This window comes from Eptesicus fuscus, chromosome 18 (assembly GCF_027574615.1).
Source record: "Eptesicus fuscus isolate TK198812 chromosome 18, DD_ASM_mEF_20220401, whole genome shotgun sequence".
NCBI classification, from domain to species: Eukaryota; Metazoa; Chordata; class Mammalia; order Chiroptera; family Vespertilionidae; genus Eptesicus; species Eptesicus fuscus.
This window is the reverse complement of record NC_072490.1, coordinates 170,297-190,790: the sequence shown is the minus strand read 5'-3', so window position 1 is coordinate 190,790 and position 20,494 is coordinate 170,297. Positions and strand designations below refer to the sequence as shown.

Here is a 20,494-nt window from a genome sequence, read left to right as displayed (position 1 = left end):
CGCGGCAGACAGTGGGTTCCTTTGTTACAGGCGGGAACCTTGGTCCCGCCCCCTCCGGGAGGTCCTCGGGACTAGGCTTACGCCATCCTTTCCAAGGTCAAAGGCCCTGGCGCAGACAACCACAGGCTTCGGGCGCGTGGAGACCCAGGAGTGGGGGGAGGAGGACTTCCCAAGGTCACAGGCAAGAGTGGCGCTGGCCATGCCGCCCTGCCCAAGGCGGGTCGAGGAGGTCACGGGCTGCACCCTAGGCCGGCAGAACATCAGAATGGGGGGTGGGGGGCGGGGATTAGGGGGGATGGGGACTGGGAAGGCCCTGCCAGGACGAGGAAGCCGTGGCCCCTGCTGGCTCTCCTCTGAGCCCTTGCTCGGGAAGCGAGGCGAGCCGGGCTTGAGTGAGTTTGGTGTGGAGCCGGAGGGTCAAGTTCACCCCCTCCCACCCCCTTCCCCTCTTTGGCTCCCAGGAGCCTTTGGACCCGGAAGGACACCAGAGGGGACTGACCTCAGGAGAGACCTCAGGCCACCTCCAGGCCAGCCCTCGCTCCCCACACGGTCACACCCGGGGGCGTGGCGAGGGAGGTGGTGGGGCGCGGGGCGTGGTACGGAGGGGCGGGGCGTGCGGGAAGGGCGGGCTCAGGGGCGTGGCGAGGCGCGGAGGGGCGGAGCTGCGGGAAGGGCGGGCGCGGAGGGGCGGGGCTGCGGGAAGGCGTGCGGGCCGCGGCGAGAATCCGCGCTCCGGTCACCCCGCGCGGGGCCGCGCCGCACAGGTAAGGGTGGTGGAGGTGCGCGCCCGTGGGGCTCCCCTGCTCCGCGCTCTCCTCGCTGCAGGTGGGACTCTCGCCTCCGCGCCCCCTCGGGTCGCCGTGTCGCCGTCCCTCTACGCCCCCTCGGTCCCTGCGGCACGAGTGTGTCCGAAGGTCCCCCCTGCCCCGTGGTCACCCGACTGGCTCAGGAGCAGTCCCCGCCCCCTTCCTCCTGGCGCCGGCCCGTCCGGGGAGCGCATTGCCCGGGGGCTTGGCCGGGGCCTGGCGCGAGGGTCCGAGGGTCCGGGGCCTCAGCTCGCCCGAGGGACTGCCTGGAGGAGGTGGCGCCGCCTGGTGTCGCCCGCAGGGGGAGCCGCGCAGGCTCGTGCCCGGCGGTTGGCACGGGAGCCCATGTTTGGGAAAATCCAATGACTGCGTGTGCCGGGCAGGGAGGGGAAGGGAAGTTACGAAGTGTGTTCCAGGCTGGGAGCGGAGGAGCCTCTGGACCAGAAGCTTGGGGCCGCGGGGGTGGGGGCAGAGCCGGGATGCTGGGGCCGAGGCGGGGTGGAGACTGCGGGTCCGCTGTGAGGGGTCCGTGCCCGCTCCCGTGGGCGGCTCCTCGCTAGCTGTCCACCCACTGGGCGGGCAGGTCGGTCGAGGGGGCGCCAGGGCGGCCCAGGAACATCGCTCCACAGCCGGCAGCACTTCCTTGCTGTCCAGACCGGGAAATACCAGAATGGGTGCCATGACAGGGTGTGGCTGAGGGGCCAGAGAGGGCAGGGGAGGCCTCGGTGACCTGCCCCAGAGGGACCAGCAGGGACCGAGGCCAGGAATGCAGGGAAGGGAGCAGGTCCAGCTGCTGGGTAGATTGACACAGGACAGGCAGCTGACTCACCTGGGCATGCCTGGACCGGCCGGTTCCGAGCTCACTCCACCCCTTGGTGAGCACTAAGGCTGCCTGCGGAGGCAGGAGGCCGGCCCGCCCCGGAACTCGCTGTGTGTCCTCAGGTGAGTCGCCCAGCTTCTCGGAACACGTAGCTCAGGTGAGTCGCCCAGCTTCTCGGAACACGTAGGTCAGGTGAGCTGGCTCTACTCCGTATGTGCTCTTCATACAGTGTATCGGGGCTCTCCTGTTCCTTTCTGGGCCTGTTTCCCCCTATGCACATCATGTGCAGGCTATCACTAAGGAGCCTTACACTTGGATGGAGAGAGAGGGCCAGGCCTTGACCAGAGAGCGTGGGTCGGGTCAGAGAGGGGAGGACTCCTGCTGGGTCCCTGGCCTGTTCAGGTTCAGTACCGCCTCCTCCCCTGCAGACACACACACTCACCTCACACGTACTCATGCCTGGCCTCACCCCTGCCCTTATACTCCCCTCATCACCCGCAGGATGAAGCCCAGCACTCCTTAACCTGGGGGCCACCAGACCAGACCCCCAGCCTCAACTGCAGCCTTCCCCACCCCCTGCCTCACCAGCCAGGCTTACGGCAGCGTGACTCAGTTTCCTAGGGTTAGAGGTCCCTTTGGGGAATCAGGCAGCTCTGAGAGGTGAGGGAGGCTGAGGACCAGGTCCCCAAACCCAGAGCCACTCCCTCCCACCTGCTTATCCTTTGGGGGAGTAAATGTTTGAAAAGCTCTGCTCTCGTTGGAGCCTCATTTCATAAAGGAGGTGACTGAGGCGCAGAGAGGAGCAAGGCTATGGAGACGCCCGGCATGGCCAGCTGGGCAGGCGCCACAGGGGGTCCCAGCAGCTGGGGTGTGGGCCATAGCTCAGGGTGGGGAGCAGCTCCCAGCTGCAGAGCGAGAGGGGCAGAGAGCTCTCCTGAGTGTGGCATGGGTGTGGGTGGGGCTGCCTGGCCCCCAGGGGAGTGTGGGGGTCATTGGTGATTAAGACCTCCCCGTGGCTGGCGAGTTGTTTACTGCAGGTCCCCGCTCACCCTGATCTGGTTCCCAGTTCGCACCGCCCATCCTGGTTGCACCCTCCTTCCTCCACCGTTAGCCACTGTCCTCTCAGCTCAGACCCCAGCTGCCTGCCAGCTGAGGGGGCAAAGGTCGCCCACAAAGGGCCTTTCCATTCCGGCCGTTTCTGGAGGCATGGGTTGCACCCCAGACCCCTTGGCTGGCTCTCCTGGTCCTGCCTGAGCTGACCTGGAACAACTAGCCCCTCCCCCTGGGGGAGGGGGTCTTGGGCTTGCAGGGCAGAGAGAGAGAGAGAGAGAGAGAGAGAGAGAGAGAGAGAGAGAGCTGAAGCCAGGCTCCAGCTGCTTCCCCTTCCTGCCTCCCCCTCCCAAGGCCTCGCCCTCCTGAAGCAGCGGCAGGAAAGGTGGGGCGGGAATGCCTGGGCCCTGGGCCACGGTTCTGAGGCACCCGCCCAGCTCTCCCCAGAACTGATGTCCTGGGGGTTGTAGGCTCCTTGTGGCTGCATGGGGAGGGATGAGACTCCTTTCCCCTGGGGTCTGCCTGCCCATCACCAGCTGCCTCCATCACATCCCTTGCCCACCTCCCCCCAGGTCAGCTACTCCAGAGTCTCGGGGTGGCAGTGCCAGGGAGAGGCAGAGTTGGGCATATGCCCTCCTTTGCCAGGTGAGGCACCAAGTCTGGTGAGAGGGCTGAGTCCACGTGGAGGCTGTGGCCTGGCTTTGAGCCCATGCCCCTTCCTACTCCTCCCTTCAGGCAGGAGGCCACCTTCCCAGCTGACCCTACCTGCTCGGAGGGTCCCTTACTCCAGGGCGGGAAGTCCAAAGGCTCGAGCCCACCTGTCCTTCAGGAGGACCCATCAGCAGGGTAAGCCGGATGGGGGTGCCTGGAGTGTCTGGCTCCGCCCACCTTGACCTCACCTGTGGAGAGCGGCTACAGTTTGGACGGTTCAAGCCTTGGACTGATGAGAGGGCACAGTCCTCTTGTGGCCACGTGCAAGTCCCAGCTTGGAGGGCAGAGCCCTCCCAGCACAATTACAGCCAACAGCTGTAGTTGTCAGCTTGAACCGATGGTCCGAACACATGGCCCCATGTGGCTGAGTGATATGGGCTGCAAGTAGACAAAGCTGGATCAGGTGCATGTAGTTGAGTAGGATCGAAATCCACGGGAATGTTGTAAACATCTTGATCATGCCCTTATTGTGCCTCGTGGCAGCGGCTATAAAATAAAAGACGTGGCTTGTAGTCCGTGGTGCTGTCTCTCAGAGAAGCAGTGTCCCACCGGGACCCAGCGTCCATTCTCTTGTCTGTCTTTTCTAAGCCTTTCAGCCGCCCCCACTCGGGGTCCCCTTGGCCGTGCCAGCACCGTACCCTCACCCTCTCACTGCTTGGCATCATCTCCTCTGCAACCGTCCGTCTCCCCGGGGCTGACGGACACCACTCCCCCGCTCTGGGGCCCTCCATGGCGCTCTGTCGGCCACCCGCAGGGCTGGGCCCTCGTGCCCACGAGCCTTTGCTCTCATGGTCCCCACCTGCCTGCCTGGTCCTCCTCTCTGCCTTTTTATTTCTTGCCTATCCTTCATGGCTCCAGCAGAACCCCGCGAGGCCCCCAGACGCCTCCTTGCTCACCAGCCCTGTGGGGTGCAGCGAGTCCTGAGCCATGGCCTTGAAGGCTGGGCTCCTCTCCCAGCACATCCTTCTCTCCAGACCAGGGGGAGAGGGCTAGGTCGGAGCACCATTAGGTGTCCCTCGGAGCCCAGGGGTGAGCAGGCCAGGGATGCTCCCTTTGTAGTTCTGGGTCCTGCCTCCCACTCCTCAGGTCCCTTCAGCTGGGCCAGGTGGAGAGGGGGCAGGGGCCAGACTGGGAACTTCTCTTTGAGGTGACCTGGGTTCATCGCTCCATTCCGACGTGGGGTAGCCACGGCCTTGCTTCTGGTGCACACCGAGGGGGCTGGCATTGGACGCCGTGGCCCGGCGCTGTCTTGCTCTACTTGGTGCCCCATTGGCAGGCCCCGAGCCAGCACCCGGGCATGTGCAGCCCTGAGGAGGCGGCCCTGCTGCAGCAGGAGGAAGTCTTCTCGGCCACCCTCGCCCGGATCAGCAACCTCGTCCTCCAGCCCCTGCTCACGGCCGGTGCGTCCCATTCTCCAGCGGGGAGGTGGGGACACAGGCGCTGTCCTGGGGCAGGAGTCTCACCTGGTTGGGCCTCTGAGCTGCAGCTTCTGAGGGGACTGGGGTCCTGGCCCCCAGCGGCTGGCTGCTCCTTAGAGGGGCCAGGCCGTGAGCCCCATCCTAGTTCAGACCCAGCTGTGCCTAGAGATGGTCCCACCTCTTCCAGGGAGCAGGCTGGACCCTCGTCCTCCAGGGCGTGACAGGGAAGCAGGTGTCCCTCCAGCTTGGGTCTCACTGAGTGACCTGGGGCGGGTGCCTTCCGGTGGGGGCTGTGTCCGTGCCCCTGCAGTCCCTGCGGAAGGCCCAGGGTGTGAGTGTACCCGGTGCCCTGGGTCAGCGGCGCTGTCCTGTTTGGTGAGGAAGCCCTTGTGGTCACGCCTCAAGATGAGCCTGCTGCTCCCCTGCTGAGCTCAAGGGGGCGTATGGGCTCCCCATCCTGTCCCAGGTCCCCGGGGATGCAGGACCCTGGCCGCAGCTCCAGGGCTGTGGGGTGCCGCTGGCCCTCAGGTGACCCCGGGGCCTCTGTGAGCTCCCTGCCCCCCTCACCGTGTGGGTGTGTCCGCCAGAGCCCTCGGACCCCCGGGGCAGAGAGTGCCTGCGGCTCCTGCAGCAGCTGCACGGGTGCGCCCAGCAGCTGTGGGAGGTGACGGAGCGGAGCCTGCGCTCGCTGCGGGAGCGGCTGCGCCACCCGGACGCCATCAGTCTCGAGTCCCTGCTGCTGCTGCGCGAAGCCGACCACGTCCTGCAGGTCCACATGGAGTAAGACCGCGAGGACGGTGTCGGGGCCGCCGTGCTGACCTGGGTCAGGGCTGGGCAAGGGGTTGGTTGAGCCTGGGGTGGGGCTCACAGGGTTGGCCTTTGTGGGCTCAGGCACCAGTCTTGCGCAGGCTCGGGTACCCCAGGCCTGAGCCGGGGCTCCCCGGGAAGGAAGTGTTTGTGAGTTGGAATTGTCAGGGCCCCAGGCCGCCTGTGCCTAGAGCCAGGCCACTGTCTAGGCCCTCAGGGCTTCAGCCACGCAGGGTGGGAACTGGGGTCCCAGAAGGGCAGGGGCCGGGCCTACAGGGTGCCCCGTCCTGTCTGCAGGTACATCAAGTCCTACACGAGCTGTGTGGTGGTGCAGGCCTTTCAGAAGGCAGCGAAGCAGAGGAGGTGAGCTCGGTGCTGCGGGGCCTCCGGGGGGTGGGGGTGGGGGGAGCATCTGGGAAAGAAGTGGGGGGAAGCTCTGCCCAGAGCAGTGAGCGTCCGGGCCCAGGACTCGGCCTGAGCACTCCTGGCTCTGGCAGCTCCTCACTGGTCGACAGGAAGAGGGAGGCAAACCTAGCGAGCAGCTGCCAGGGGTCCAAAGCCAGGGGTGACCTGGGGCAGGGCGGGGACACACCTCCCTGGGTGAGGGTGTGGTCACCACCCACTGAGACGCTGAGCTGTTGCTACCCCATCTCCAGGGGCCACTGGGGCTCTGGGTGCACCGGCTGGGAGAGGGCTGGCGGCTGGGACAGGAGCTGGGAGGGGGGGGCATTCGCCCGGGCAGGGAGGCGGTGGTGGCGGGCGCTGGGATGCAGGAGTGAGGTGGTGTGGCCGTCCTCTCTCAGAGACTACTGGCGGGGCCAGCGGAAGGCCCTGCGGCAGCTCCTGTGGGGCGTGAACCCCAAGGGCTCGATGGGCACCGCGCTGGTCCAGGCCCTGCGCCAGCCGCTCACCCATCACGTGCAGAAGTACGCGCTCCTCCTGCGGAGCCTCGGGGACACCGTTGGGGAGGTGAGTGGCGGGGGCCAGGGCTGCTCACCAGCCTGTGGCCTGTGGGCGGCCGAGGCTGGGGAGACGCAGGGCCCCGGCTCAGGACGCCTGCGGAACGCGGGGACCTGGTTTGAGAAGGACCCGGCCAGGCTGTGGGGACGTGGCCCTGTTCTGAGGGGGTTGGAGGGACACGTTTGTCCTGGGCTCATCCGAGGTTCTTGGCCCTGCCCTGGCGGAGCTGGCAGAGACCCGGGGCGCAGACGAGGAGTCATATTGGGGGTGAGGGCCCAGGGCCAGGCCCAGCTGGGGAGGCCTGGAGCGTCCTGCTTCCCCGTGAGATCTGTGCCCCGGCCACGCCCCGAGGAGCTGTGGGGAGAGAGGGTGCCCTGGGCTGAGATGCAGGCCAGAGCCGGGCAGCCCTGGAGGGGGTCGGGGGGAGGTTCTGAGAGGCCCTGCCTGGCTGCTCTCTCCCCTGCAGCGTCACCCTGCCCGGGAGCTGGTGGTGCACGCGGCCGCCCTCTTTGGGGACCTCCAGTCCTTCATGAAGCAGGCGCTGGACCAGGCCGAGGCCACGCAGGCCCTCTGGCACACCCTGAGCAGCCGGCTGCGGGTGAGGGGGGCCCGAGGGCCGTCAGGGCAGGAGCTTCGCTGGGCAGGAGCCTGCCCGTGGCTTCCCCATCGGGAAGCGGGCTGGTGGTGACCGGGTGGCCATGAGGCCATGGTCACCCATTTGCTGAGCGCCTCCTGGGCCCGGCCGAGAGCTGGATCCGGGCAAGAGTGGCCAGCCGAGCTGACCCTCTCTCCTGGGATGCCACCAAACGTTTGCCCCCCCACGTCCCTACCCACCGTGCCACGCACTGTCCCTGCAGGGGCACATCCCTGTGCCAGGCTTGGGGCCTAGGATAGAGACTCAGGAGAACAGGGGGGGGAGGAGGGGGGAGGGGGCAAGAGTTGCCAGAGGGAGGTCAGGTGAGAGTTGACAGGGGCTGGGGGGCCATGGCTGCAGGTGGGCTGGGAGGGCAAGCGACGCTTCAGAGAACTCGTGCGGCCCTGTTGGGAGGGGCTGGGATCACCCCAGGCCTCTGCCCGTCACCGTCCATCCGTGTCCATGTGACCTGGGGGCCTCCAGCAGGTGGGGAGGCGGGGGGTGGAGTGGCCAGCATGGGTGCATCCAGGATACCCAAGCCCTGCCCCCCTCGCCAGGATGCCCTCTGCACCCCTGCTCGCCGCCTCTTGCAAGACAGCCAGGACGTCCCCGTGACAGTCACCCCACTGCGGGCAGAGCGGGCGCTGCTCTTCGATGACATCCTCGTCCTTCTGCAGGTGGGTGGGGCCGACCCAGGTCTGGGGGCCACCGTGGGGCCTGGGTCTGGTTGAGGAAAGGGAAAGGGAGAAGCAGGTGGGAGTGAGGGCTCAGCCCCAGGCAGCGGGATCCATGGAGAGGGTCCCGCAGGGGCTGGTGGGGCCTAGCGGCGTCTCCGGAAGCCTGTTCTGGTGGCTGAGATGGAGCAGGGTTGGGGGGCCGGGCCTGGGCTGGGAAGGGGCTGCCCTGGAGGCGGGGACAGGTAAGGGTGGTGGGGTCTGGGCTGGGCCTGCGGGACGAGCAGCTGGGACACGGGGTGTGCCGCCCGCAGGCTGGTGCTCGGCCCGGCCCGAGGAGCTGAGCGTCTGGTCTGGGCTCTGGATGACCCCGTGTCCTGTTCCCAGGGTCACAGTGCCCACACCTTCGACCTGAAGCTGGTGTGGGTGGATCGCGAGCAGGACGGGTGAGCAGTCTCCTCCAGCGACACCCCAGGCCTCCCCTCCCTCTACCCCATGACCTGCCTGTACCCCCAGGCTCCAATGGGGGCCCCCCCCAGCCCCCTGGACAGAGCCTATTGGCCACTCCGTCTGTCTAGGTGCGCGTTCCACCTCCTCACTCCGGAAGAGGAGTTCTTCTTTGGCTCCAAGAGCCCCCAGGACCTGGTGAGTGTGGGTGAACTATGAACTGGGTGGGGGTGGGGCCAGGGGAGTGGGGGAGGGAGACAGGAAGGGAGGGGAGGGCACAGGTATACAACCTGAGGCTCCGTGGGTGTGTCAGGCCTCTGGGGTCGTGGTCAGAGGAGGTCAGGGGTCAGCCTGGGGTCGAGCATCAGAATGCCATGGAGGCTGGTATTTTTCTCTGTGGAGCCAGAGCTGGGGCCTGGGATCCCTGCCAGGTGGTTTTGCCTGCTCCCACCCCCAACCCCCCCCAGCCCCCCAACCCCAGGCAGGCCCTGGAACTGCCAACAGGGAGCTCAGGTGTGGAAGGAGGGCCCTAGGGTGCAGCGTGGAGTGGTTGGCGATTCCTCCAAGTGGCAGACGGGTTGGAGGTCGGGGGGTGGAGGGGGTCGTGCTGGCGTCACCCCGGAAGGCTCCCGAGCGGGCTGCCTCCAGCAACGCGACCTGTGCTGTTTCCCGTCCCATCAGGTGATCTGGCGGTACATGGTCACCCAGGCCGTGTGCCAGGCCCTGCGTGGGAAGAAAGACTTCCCGGTGCTGGGGGCGGGCCTGGCGTCCTGCGAGACCCCCACCTGCCGCTCCGTGGCGTACACCTTCCTGGCAGAGGGTCGGCTCTGCCAGGCCACTTACGAGGGCGAGTGGTGCCGGGGCCGGCCCCACGGCAAGTGAGTGACCGGGCTCCCGGGTCAGAGGGGCAGGCAGGACCCACATGGACCCCCTTCCTCGGGCGGAACCACGGGCTCTTATTCCCGTGGTCAGTTGGTCAGTTCTGTCCCCAGAGCTTCTCTGCGTCCCATTGGACAGGACTGGCCTCTGAGAGCCAGTGGCAGGGCCGGCGGGCACCGTGTGGGATGGAGGACGGGTCTGCTGGGCTTGACCTCCGGCCTCGCCTGTGTTCCAGGGGGACCCTGAAGTGGCCCGACGGGCAGAACCACGTGGGCAGCTTCTGCCAGGGCCTGGAGCACGGGTGAGGCTGGGGCCGAAGCGGAGCGTGTGGGCGGGAGAAGGGTTCGCGCCCCTGCCCACAGCACAGCCTGGCCCCATCCTAGATTCCCAAACCCAAACGGTCCAGCCCCCGTCTTCGTACCGGAGGGAAGCCGAGGCCCTGCAGCGGGCGGCCGCGGGCGCGTGGTCCAGGGCCAGAGGCGCTCCCAGGGTGCGTGGGACAGGTTGGGGGTGTCCTGAGAGGGGCCCCCGGAAAGGAGATGGCTGAGCACTGAGCCTCCCCATCGTCTGAGAAAGGCCTGGAGGGTATGAGGGTATGCTGACTCCCTCCGCCCGCCCACGCTGACAGCTTTGGCGTCTGCCTGGTGCCCCAGGCCTCCGAGGACACGTTCGACTGTTACAAGTGCCACTGGCGGGAAGGCAGCATGTGTGGCTACGGCGTCTGTGAGTAAGTGACGGGCCGTGGCGGGCGGGCTCACGGTCCAGGCACGCCCCTGGGCCGAGCTCCGGGAGGCGGGACCACCGTGGTGACCCTCTGCAGGTACGGCGCTGACGAGGTGTACAAGGGCTACTTCCAGGCGGGCCTGCGGCACGGTTTTGGGGTCCTCGAGAGCACCCCGCAGGCCCCTCATCCCTGCAAGTACACGGGCCACTGGGAGAGGGGCCAGAGGAGCGGCTACGGGATCCAGGAGGACGGCGACAGGTGAGCGCTCTGCGGCCTCCCCGGGAGCGGGGGGGAGGGGGCAGAGAAAACCCTCAGGACCACACAGCCTCAGGCACCGGCTTCCTGCCACGGGAAGTCCGTCTGTTTGTCTGAGTGTCCGGTCCTCCCTCCCCGCCCCGCCCCTCCCTTGGCTGTCTCCGGCTCCGGAAGCTGCTCCGGCCCCTCCCCTCATGCTGTCTGGAAGGAGCTCTGACCCCCTGGCTTGGCCCCATCGGAGGACCGCCCCCCTCAGGCTCTCGGGGTGCACCCCAGGCTCAGGGTCCCCGCCTGGCATCTGAGGCTTCGCCTTGGACCTTGTTCCCACGGTGACGCCTGTGTGCCCCCCCCAGCCCCCTGCCTCATGGACACTGAACATCCATGTGTATCCATTCACACCCTGCCCTCCATGGCCCTGCACCTGCCTGAATGGCACCCACTCCACCTGCCCTGCCTGCTGCCTCCCCCGGGAAGCCTGCCAAGATGCCTCCCCCAGGCAGGCTCTCTCCCTCCCCCACCCTCTTGGGGGGCCTGACTTCACCTGCCTGGCGTCTGAGTTGAATGGACTCAGGCGATGTCATTGCTCCTTATCTGCCTCCACCCCACCCCTGACCCCCGCCGATCACCCCCTACACCAGTGGTCGGCAAACTCATTAGTCAACAGAGCCAAATATCAACAGGACAACGATTGAAATTTCTTTTGAGAGCCAAAGTTTTTAAACTTCTTCTAATGCCACTTCTTCAAAATAGACGCGCCCAGGCCGTGGTATTTTGTGGAAGAGCCACATTCAAGGGGCCAAAGAGCCGCATGTGGCTCGCGAGCCGCAGTTTGCTGACCATGGCCACACACACACACACACCAGAGCACACAGAAGGTACATGGGAACGATTGTCATTAACTCTGGCCACCTCCCTCCCCAGGGGTGAGCGCTACATTGGCATGTGGCAGGCGGACCAGCGCCATGGCCCGGGGCTCCTGGTCACCCAGTCAGGCGTCTGCTACCAGGGGACCTTCCAGGCAGACAAGATGGCGGTGAGTGGAGTGACCCCCGTGTTTCGTGTGTCCTGAGCTCCCTTCTCTCTGCTCTGGGCTGAGTGCCGCCCCTGCTCTGGGACCTGAGGCCGAGCTGAGGTGGTCAGGGGTGAATGAGGAGGGAAGCTGGGTTCCTGGGTGCTGGGCAGGATTCCAGTCCTGCAACCCCCTCCCCTGGCCTTGCTGAGTCCCTGGCCCTCCCAACCTCGGCTTCCCCACCAGCAATTCAGGTTCCCTGCTTGTGGCAAAGCCTCGGAGAAGCAGTGAGAGCAAAGGGCAGGGCCGCGGTGATGCCAGCAGCCCGTGCACCAACATTCGTGGGCCCCTAACCGGATGCCCAGCTCTGGACGCGGCTCCCAGCACGATCTCGGGGATCCCCCAGCGGCCCCGTGGGCCCCATCATTGTCCCTAGTGTAGGGATGACTCACGTGAGGCTCAGGGAGGTCGGAGAACTGCCCACTGTCACATTCCGCCGTGTGCCAGGGCTGAGACTCAGACCCGGGTCCTGAGCCAGCACCCCGCGCCAGCTCCCCCGCCAGCACCCCAGGGCCCAGGCGTTGTTGCTTTGTGTGTGTTTGTTTGTTCATGCTGCACCTTGTTCTGAGAGGATGGAGGAGGAAAGACGAGAGCGGGCACATAAACGAGATGCAGAAATAAGAACAGAAATAGTGTCCCATTCGGCTACAGGCTCCCCGGGATCCGTTCCACCGTCCCCTCCGAGTCAGTGGCAGGAAGTGGGGTGGTTCATAGTACTTCCTGAGCCAGGGGGCGAAGGGAGGGCTCCCCAGGAGGCTTCCTGAGAGAGGCCCCGGGAGGAGGAGCCAGCCCAGGGTGGTGTCCAGGGCGACCGGGATGAGGTCCAGGGGGCTCGTGCGCGGTGCAGAGCTGGCCGAGGGCTGGCATCCCACCCAGCACAGTCCCGGGAGGTGTGACAGGGTCAGGACCCTGCTCCCCACGCATCAGTGCCACTCCCTTTCCTACCCCCCCCCCCCCCATGTCTCCTGGCCCTTCTGAACCCACCGACCCTCTTGCTGGCTTCCCTCCCTAGGGCCCAGGGACCCTCCTCTCAGAAGACGACTCCTTGTATGAGGGCACCTTCACCAGGGACCTGACCCTCCTGGGGAAGGTGAGGGCCACCCCCCCCCGATGCCAAGGCCAGGACTGGAGTCTGAGCCTCCCCCTGGGACAGGGCTGGGGCCGGGGCAGTGGGAGCAGGCAGGGAAGGGCCTCTCCCATCCGCCGGCTACCCGGGACCCTCCTGCTGTGGGTGATTGGTCCTGGTGGGAGGCGGAAGGCGGTGGGCAGTGCTGGTGCCCCGGCGGCGTCCTCTGCACGTCTCCCCGTTGGGACCTGCCCTCCACCAGGTGCCCGGTGTCTTCCTGCCCCGGCTGACCCAGCAGGAGGCAGTGTGTCCTGATGGGCCCTTTGCAACGTGGGGCTGTTTTGATTTTGTTATGACCGGCATTTGACCGGCCTGGGGACCAGGAGTGCTAGGAATGGAACAGCCCCAGGCAGCGACGCATCGCCCTCCCCAGAGCCGGTGGTGCCCCACGCCCTCCCCAGACCCCTGCCCACCTCTGGGCTTGCCCCCCGCCCCGGCCCACAGCGGTGGTGCTCCCCCTGAGCTGAGTCCCTCTTCCCCAGTTCCCGTCTCCTACCCCAGAGGTGGCCCCTGGGGAAGGGCACAGCTCCGGGTGGGGAGCTGCTGGGGGTGGAGGACCGTGAGCCCCTTGGGTGGCAGATTAAATGGGTGGAGGGAAGGCCACCCACGGCCCCTCACCTCTGTGACACGGGATGCACAGGCATGAGGCCGGTCGTGATTGGATGGAAGGGCACCTGGACAGACAAGACAGACATCCCTGCTTCCCTCTCCGGCTTCCAGGGCAAGGTCACCTTCCCCAATGGCTACACCCTGGAGGGCTCCTTTGACGGCGTGGCCCGGAGGGGCCTGTACACGCAGGGCGTCCTGGACATGGCGGCACCCCCGCCCGACCCAAGCAGCACCTGCAAGAGGTGAGAGCCTCGCCGTCTGGCCCAGCTTTCGGAGCCTCTTGGGGTGTCTCTGTGTCTGCTTCCACCCCAAGGGCGCAGGTCTCATCAGAGAACTCGGGGCACACAGCCCTTGACGCAGAGACTTGGAATCAAGGACCATGTGGCGATAACTCCATGTGCCACAAAACTGGAGAAAAGTCCACGTAGGCTTTGCTTAGACCCTGCTGTTTTCCTAGGAAAAGTACAAAACAGCGTATGAAGCAAAACAAACAAGAATAAAGTAGGAAACAGAAGTGTGAGTTGAGCTGGAAAGAAAGGGAGATGCAGATAGGCCACAGGGTGATGGCTGAGCATTCGTCTAGCTCCGCGTTCCCTGGCAGCCGAGGAGGAGAAGGAAACTTGCTGAGTGGAGAGGGAGACGTGCTTTTGCACTGAGGAGGGCATCTGTGTGGTGGTGGTTCAAGGGGCGCAGCGCCAGCCAGCATTTCCGAAGTGAGGAGGGAGCTCCTTCACCCACCGTCCCTGCATGCTCCTCCCCGACATCGGAGCCAGAATGATGGCAACCCTGAGGCGTGACCAGCCCCGTGGGAGCAGGTGTGGGAAAGGCTGTGAGCGTGTCACGGGAGGCCAGCGCTCCGGACACACCCAGCTCGACCCCAGGCCTGTTGGCTAAGACGGGGTCAAGCTCAGGAAGGCACGGGCAGTGGTGGGAGGGAGAGCGGGTCTCCCGGCGGGGAAGCTGATCTCTCTCAGACCAAACCACACTCCGCACTGGGCCGCGGCTCTCAGGTCTTTGTCACCTTTCCCGGGCTCCGGGTGGTCCTTATTCTCCAGCAGCGGTAGATTCTCGCTGTCCTTCCTCGGCCTCCTTTCTCCTGCTGGAGCCTTGGAGGGAGCCCCATCTGTACCCCCAATCCATCCCCCCTTCCTGGCCTTGACTCTGGGCCAGGCTGGCAATCCCCACTCCCCAGGGGCCTGGACAGGGGCCTGCCCACCACAGCTCCCTTTCTCCCCCTGCCCCCCACGCCTCCATCGCAGGCAGCTGGGCCTGGGTGCCTTCCCTGTGGAGAGCCGCTGGCAGGGTGTCTGCGGCCCCTTCCGGGACTTTGTGCGTGCCGGCTGCCCGGGGGACCTGCAGGAGGCGCTGCTGGGCTTCCACGTGCAGAGCCTGCGGGAGCTGCGGGAGTCCCAGGAGTACCTGTGCTGTGAGAGGTGAGCCGGCGCGTGTGCCGCACCCACGGGGACACCCAGGCTCCCTGGAGGGGGTGCCCGGGGGCGTGTGGCTGAGGGACGTGTGCATGGCGCCTCAGGACCCTGCTGGACGACGGTGTGGGCAGAATGGAGGACATCCTGGAGGAGGTGGCATGGCACCGGGAGCCCGAGGCCCTGCAGCAGTGTCTCCGGAAGGTGAGGCCTGGGGCTGGGAGACCTCACGGCCCCTGGTGCCGCCCGAGGGGCCAGGTGTGGGCTCCTCCTCCTCAGAGGGCCTCAGTGTTCCCAGGGATGAGATGGGCGCAGTCTTGGGAATCTCGTCGGGCCCGCTGGGCTCCAGGCCCCGGCCCTGAGCATCTCTCCGTTGCTACGCACTGGCAGGCCCTGAGCAGCTCGCTGCACCCCCTGGGGAAGCTGCTCCGGACGCTGATGCTGACCTTCCAGGCCACGTACGCAGGCTTCGGGGCCAGCAAGCACCTGCAGGGGCTGGCCCAGGAGGAGGTGAAGCAGCACGCCCAGGAGCTCTGGGCCGCCTACAGGTGAGCCCCGTGCACACGTGGGCAGCCGCTGCCCTGTGGCCCGGGGGAGTGGGCTCAGCCCCTTCCGAGCATCGGCTGTGCTTGGACCCAGGGCGGCAATGGTGCTTCCCCCTGAGATCTGGGGGGACAAGGGACCAGGGGGTGGGCTGGTCAGTGTGCAGCTGGGGAGCAGAGGCTGGGGAGATGATGGCCAGGCCCAATCAGGCCCTGGGCTGACCCCTGACCCCAGGGCAACTCTGACCCCACTGAAGGCTAAGCCTGACCCTGGACTCGGGCCGCCTTTCCAGTCCTGGCTGAGCTGCACCCCGAGAATCGTCACAGAGGGGCCAGGACTCGGCCGGGCAGCCTGTCCTCCCAGGCTCCTCCCCTGAGGTTCCGGAGGCTGTGTCCCCAGGTCCCCCAGGTCTGGAGTGCAGCCACCGCCCTTGGTGACGGGCGGGCGCGCTGGTCCTGTGGGAGCTGGCGGCCACACTGCCCCTTTCTCGCTGGCTTGCAGGGGGCTGCTGCAGGTTGCCTTACAGCGCAAGGGCGAGGCCCCGGCGGAAGAGGAAGACGCAGAGACAAGGTGGCTGCCCCAGGCCCCCGGGGTCTGTGAGGTCCCCCCCTGCCCCCGCCCCCGCCCGGGCCTAGGGAGTCCCCACACCTTGGCTCCCGGGCCCCTCAGGGAAAGGGATGCTTCTGGGGAAGTGTGGGGAGTGAAGGCTAGGACCAAGCGTTGTTCAGAGAGCATTCAAGGGTCAGAAGGACCCATGACCTGTTCCATGAGCCGAGCGATGACCCACACCCTCCGTTCCGGGGGGCGGGGGTGGGGGGGCAGGCAGTGCCCCAAATACCTCTCTGTCCGAATGTGTTAATCCAGCCCCAGCTCTCAGGTGCGCACAGGTGGGCAGCAACCCAGGTGCCCTCCTTCCTGTGCACAGATGGGGAAACTGAGCCCTGGCAGGGGCCGAGTCTGAGGTCACACAGCAAGTTACGTGGGTCATTAAATCTGTCTCCCCCAGACCCCCGAGATCAAACTGTACGACTGGCCTTCAGATTCCAGGCCTAGAGGTGCTGAGCGGAGAGGCCCCTCGTCACTGCGTTGCAGGCGGCCTGGGCGTGGGGTTGGCACTGGGGGGCTTCCCCTGGAGCCCCAGGAAGCACAGGACACGAGGCAGGAAGGACTGTCCTGGAGGGGCCGCTGAGGGCTTTGCTGCCAGTCCCTGTCCACTCGGGGCCTCGGTTTGCTTCCAGTGAAATGGGATAAGTCCTGCCCCACCTGCCGCGCCGGCTCTCGGGCGCACGAGAAGCAGGTGGCAGAGCGTCGGCCGTGCTGGCTGAGCCCAGGCTGGCCGGGGGTTTCCTCGGACGGGAGGAGGCCGGAGGCGGGGACGCTGTGGCGGGACCAGGAGCAGGATGGGCTCTTTGGAGGGCAGCTCAAGCAGTGACCAGCACCAGACCCCTCCTGCTGACCCCACCTGTCTGGTCGCTGTCGCTCAGGAACCGGCAGGTGCACGGACTGGTGCTGCCGCTCATGCTGCCCAGCTTCTACTCGGAGCTCTTCACGCTCTACCTGCTGCTTCACGAGCGAGAGGACAGTCTCTACAGCCAGGGCATCGCCAACCTGAGCCTCTTCCCCGACGCCCAGCTTCTGGAGCTCTTGGATGTGCAGCAGTAAGCCTCCCCAGCGGAGGGCACACGCACGTTGTCTTTAGCAAAGACGGGATTGTTGGCCGTGCGTCCAAGTTCAGGGTGAGGGGGGGCGGGTCTGACTCAGGTGTGGCTGATCCAGGCGCTCACTGCATGGTGCAGGGACGCAGCGTCTCTCTGTGTGTTGGTCGGTCTCTGGCTCCCCCTATGGTGACGGGTATGGCTTCTGCCCCTCAAGGTTTAACCTCTCCGAGCTCAGTCCCCTCACTCTCCACAAGGAGCTGGGTCCCCTGCCCAGCAGCTTCCGCAGAGCCCCCTGAGTCCCTCACTGGCTTGGCCTGGGCCTTGAGTGCTCCCCGAATGCTGGCTGTGCCCAGAGTGGCCAGGGCCACCTCGGGGTCTACATTGGGGCTGGGCAAGCTCGCCTGCTCCTGGCTCTTGGGAAGGGAGATCCTCAAGGGGAAACCGAGTACCTTCCAGGGGCAGAGCAGGGCCTCCCTCTACCCACAACACCTTTCTCCTCAGCATCCCTCCCAAACACGGATACTCGGAGGGATGAGGGCATGGGCACTGCTCCCACGCCCGGTCTTTGTCACTCGGGGAGAGTGCTCCCCCCAAACCCCATTTCCCCTCCATCGTGGGGAATATTTCCTGCATCTGACCAGTCACCAGCCCAGAGACCAGGTGCCGCTGGCTTCCCAGGTGTCTCTTCTCCACCCTCCAGCTGCCACGTTGCCTTCATGCTGGGGCCAGAGGGAGGTCTACCTTCTCCAGGAATCCTCCCAGCCTCTCCCTGCCCTGGGCTGCACACACGTGCTCTGGGCTGCCTTGTGGGCCCATGTCTGCACGCGGCCCTGCTGGGAACTGCCCTCTGACCGCAGACCCTGCCCCCTCCTCTCGGCAAAGCGTCCTGTTGCATTTCTTAAATTTCAGGCACCTGTGGCCTCTCAAGGACCTCATGCTGACGACCAATCAGGTGAGAGAGCAGGCCTTGTACCTGCCCAGGGAGGGGAGGCCTGCACCCTGAGCTTAACCCTACATTCGCGCCAGCTCCCCAGCTTCTACCTCGGGTTGCTGGTCAGAGGCTGCAGAGGCCGAGGAGGGGCGGAGGGGTGAGGAGGGGACGCCAGGCTTCCACGGTGGCTCTGACTGCCGTGGGGGTGAGGGTGCGGCTGATGGCCCACAGTGACCAGGCTCCGGCCCAGGCTCCACCTTGTCATGGTTCTGTGGCTGTGGGCCCAGTGCTGAGCTCTGTTCCTCGTCGGCTGCGGGGGAAGCGGGCTGGCCCTCCCCAGGCAGCAGCAGCCTCTGAGAACCTGTTAGAAAAGCAGATTCTCGGGCCCCCCAGACCTACGGGTCGGAAACGCGGGGAGGATCAGAAATTGGGGTTGCGAGCCACTGACATAGGCCATCAGAACTGGGCGCAGCCAGCCACCGTGGCTGTTCGGATTATTATCTTCTTTATCCATTTTGATCCTCCCAACCTCCTGCCGACCATTTTCCCCATTTTACAGCTGAGTAAGTTGAGGCTCACAGCAGAGCTGTCCCGTGCCCTCAGCCCTCTGGGCAGGGCTGTGCTGAAGCCACTGATGGGGATGGGTGGGTGGCCAGGGAGGGGACTCGACAGAGCTGGGGGACTGGGGCCTCACCAGCTGCTCCCCCCGCCCCACAGAGACACTCCCTGGTGTCTGCCACCGAGTGTCTGCAGAAGATCGTGTGAGTCTGGGCCCTGGGCAGGGTGGGGGGAGGCGGGCGTGGGGGGGCCCCGTGGGGACTGAACCGGGGCCTGGATCTGCAGCACCACGGTGGACCCCCGGGAGAAGCTGGAGGCGCTGGAGAGGACGTACGAGGAGATCGAGGCCGCGGTGTCCCAGGTGCTGGGCCAGGAGCACAAGCTGCCCATGGACGACCTGCTGCCGCTGCTCATCTACGTGGCGGTGCGCGCCCGGTGAGCCGCATGCAGGAGCGGTCCCTCCCCCGGCCTCCCCCCCCCCCCTCCCACCCCCCTTCCCAACACTGAACAGCAGCTGTGAACGTCACTGCTTTTCTTCGTATCTCAGTGCCGACGGGCACACTGGGGCCCAGAGAGAAGCGGGTCCCAGGGCGCCACCCCGGTCCCGTGGGCGTCAGAGCAGAGCAGGGACCTCGCCCAGGTGTCCCGCCTCCCAGGCCCGCTCCTCCCCCAGCCGCGGGGCCTGTCCCTGGCGGCCCCTTCTCCCTCTCACTGCGGGTGGTTCTCCAGAATCCAGCACCTGGGAGCCGAGATCCACCTGACCCGGGACATGATGGACCCCAGCCACACGGGCGGCCGGTATGACTTCCTGCTCACGGCCCTCGAGGTGAGGGACAGAGATGCCCTGGCCACTGGGCAGACCCCTCCCTGCAGCAGCCACCGCCATGGGAGGGAGCTCACTCCCACAACACATGTGCCTCCACAGAGGGACCCTCACAGAGCTCTGGGCCTGCCCTTGTGAAAAGGGGCTGGGGGCAGCCAAGTGCATCCCAGCCCAAGCACCCCAGGGCCTGAGTGTGGTCCAGACTGCAGCCCAAGCACCCCAGGGCCTGAGTGTGGTCCAGACTGCAGCCCGAGCACCCCAGGGCCCGAGTGTGGTCCAGACTGCAGCCCGAGCACATGGGGGAGGGGGGCCCACTTCCTTGCAGCCTGTGGTGAGGGCCCAGGTGGAGACGGTGGTGCAGGCCCGGGTGGGGGGTGCACCTGGTAACCGCCCGAAACCGTGCAGTGGCTGGGAGTGGGCAGGACAGCAGCCTCCCCCTCCCCTCTCCCTCCAGTCCTGTTACCAGCACATCCAGAGGGACGGCCGACATGCATCGACTGCCCACCTGCCGGGACTCCAGGGAGCCACGGTCGCTCGGCCTCCGCTGGACCAGGTGTAGTGCTGAGCAGGCCGCGTGGACTCTGTGCAGCGAGCAGAGGGCAGGATGGGCCCTGTAGGTGGTGCTCTTGGAGGAGATGAGTTTCTTGCAGGGAGATGTGCTGCAGCCCCGACTGGGATGCGGGTGAGGGGTGACAGGTGTGGCCCCAGAGCCGTGGTTTCCCTTCTTCTGCCACGAGACCAGCCTCCAGTGACCTTGACCTGCAGTGGCTCGCAGGCTGGGGGTGAGGAGCCACTGGCTTCTCCTCGCCTGAGCCTTGCTTTCAAGTCCTTGAGCCTCAATGTTGCCATCTGTAAAATGGACTTGATTGTCTGTAAAGGACCTTTCATCTGTCTTGCTGCTGGAGTCCTTCTGAAAGTCCTGGGCTGTACCTGAGATTCTCACATCACCGTCCGTGTCGTCCGTTTCCCCACTCCTGGGCAGAGGCTCCTGGTGACCCCTCTGGTGACCCTCTGTCTACCAGCCTTTTCCCACGAGTGGTCTCCTGGGACCTGTCTCCTTTCTGACTCTGCGCCAGGCGAAGATGGGGAGAGGCAGGTTTGTGCAGCCGCCGGGCCTCCCTGCGCCCTACCCTGGACGGAAGCAAGTGGCGGCTCTGAGGAAGCCCAGCCCTCCTCAGCCCAAGGCTGAATCCCCACCGGGAGCCTCGGGCTGGGGAGGTGGCTGGGGGGCACCCACAGACAGATGATGCGGGACAGCCGGCGAGAGACCCAGGCCCCCCTGCGCTGCCGCCTACGGGGGAAAGGGGGGGGCGGCTGTCTAACTGGGGTCACCAAAAGCAGGGTCTTGGGCTCTGCTTTTGCCAGAAGCCCCAGTGGGGCCCCACGGAGGTCCCTGGAAGGGGGCTGAACTGAGGAAGAGGGAGGCTCCCCAGAGAGCTGTGGGCATTCAGGCTGACCCAGGACTAGGGCACTGACCAGTGTGCTCGCCCTCTCCCAGCTAGTTCTCCGCCTGGACCAGGGGAGCGGGCAAGCCCTGCACCTCCCAGCCCCGCCTGCCGCCCGCTGCC

At 66.2% G+C, this 20,494-nt stretch overlaps 1 protein-coding gene across 1 annotated transcript; it reads left to right on the top strand.

The window, feature by feature from the left end:
* The first annotated feature begins 724 nt into the window (after nucleotides 1-724).
* Nucleotides 725-19,818, top strand: ALS2CL (ALS2 C-terminal like). The gene is given in 27 exon segments (XM_054729863.1): nucleotides 725-764; nucleotides 4,664-4,787; nucleotides 5,393-5,585; nucleotides 5,910-5,975; nucleotides 6,416-6,581; nucleotides 7,039-7,170; nucleotides 7,764-7,883; nucleotides 8,268-8,326; nucleotides 8,459-8,525; nucleotides 9,009-9,205; nucleotides 9,442-9,507; nucleotides 9,835-9,933; nucleotides 10,027-10,188; nucleotides 11,107-11,218; nucleotides 12,267-12,344; nucleotides 13,101-13,231; nucleotides 14,249-14,422; nucleotides 14,521-14,617; nucleotides 14,804-14,961; nucleotides 15,458-15,526; nucleotides 16,441-16,614; nucleotides 17,524-17,566; nucleotides 18,263-18,306; nucleotides 18,389-18,538; nucleotides 18,833-18,929; nucleotides 19,381-19,412; nucleotides 19,414-19,818. Coding segments are annotated over 26 exon segments (2,919 nt in total). The 5' UTR covers nucleotides 725-764; nucleotides 4,664-4,684; the 3' UTR covers nucleotides 19,544-19,818.
* Nucleotides 19,819-20,494: the final 676 nt, after the last annotated feature.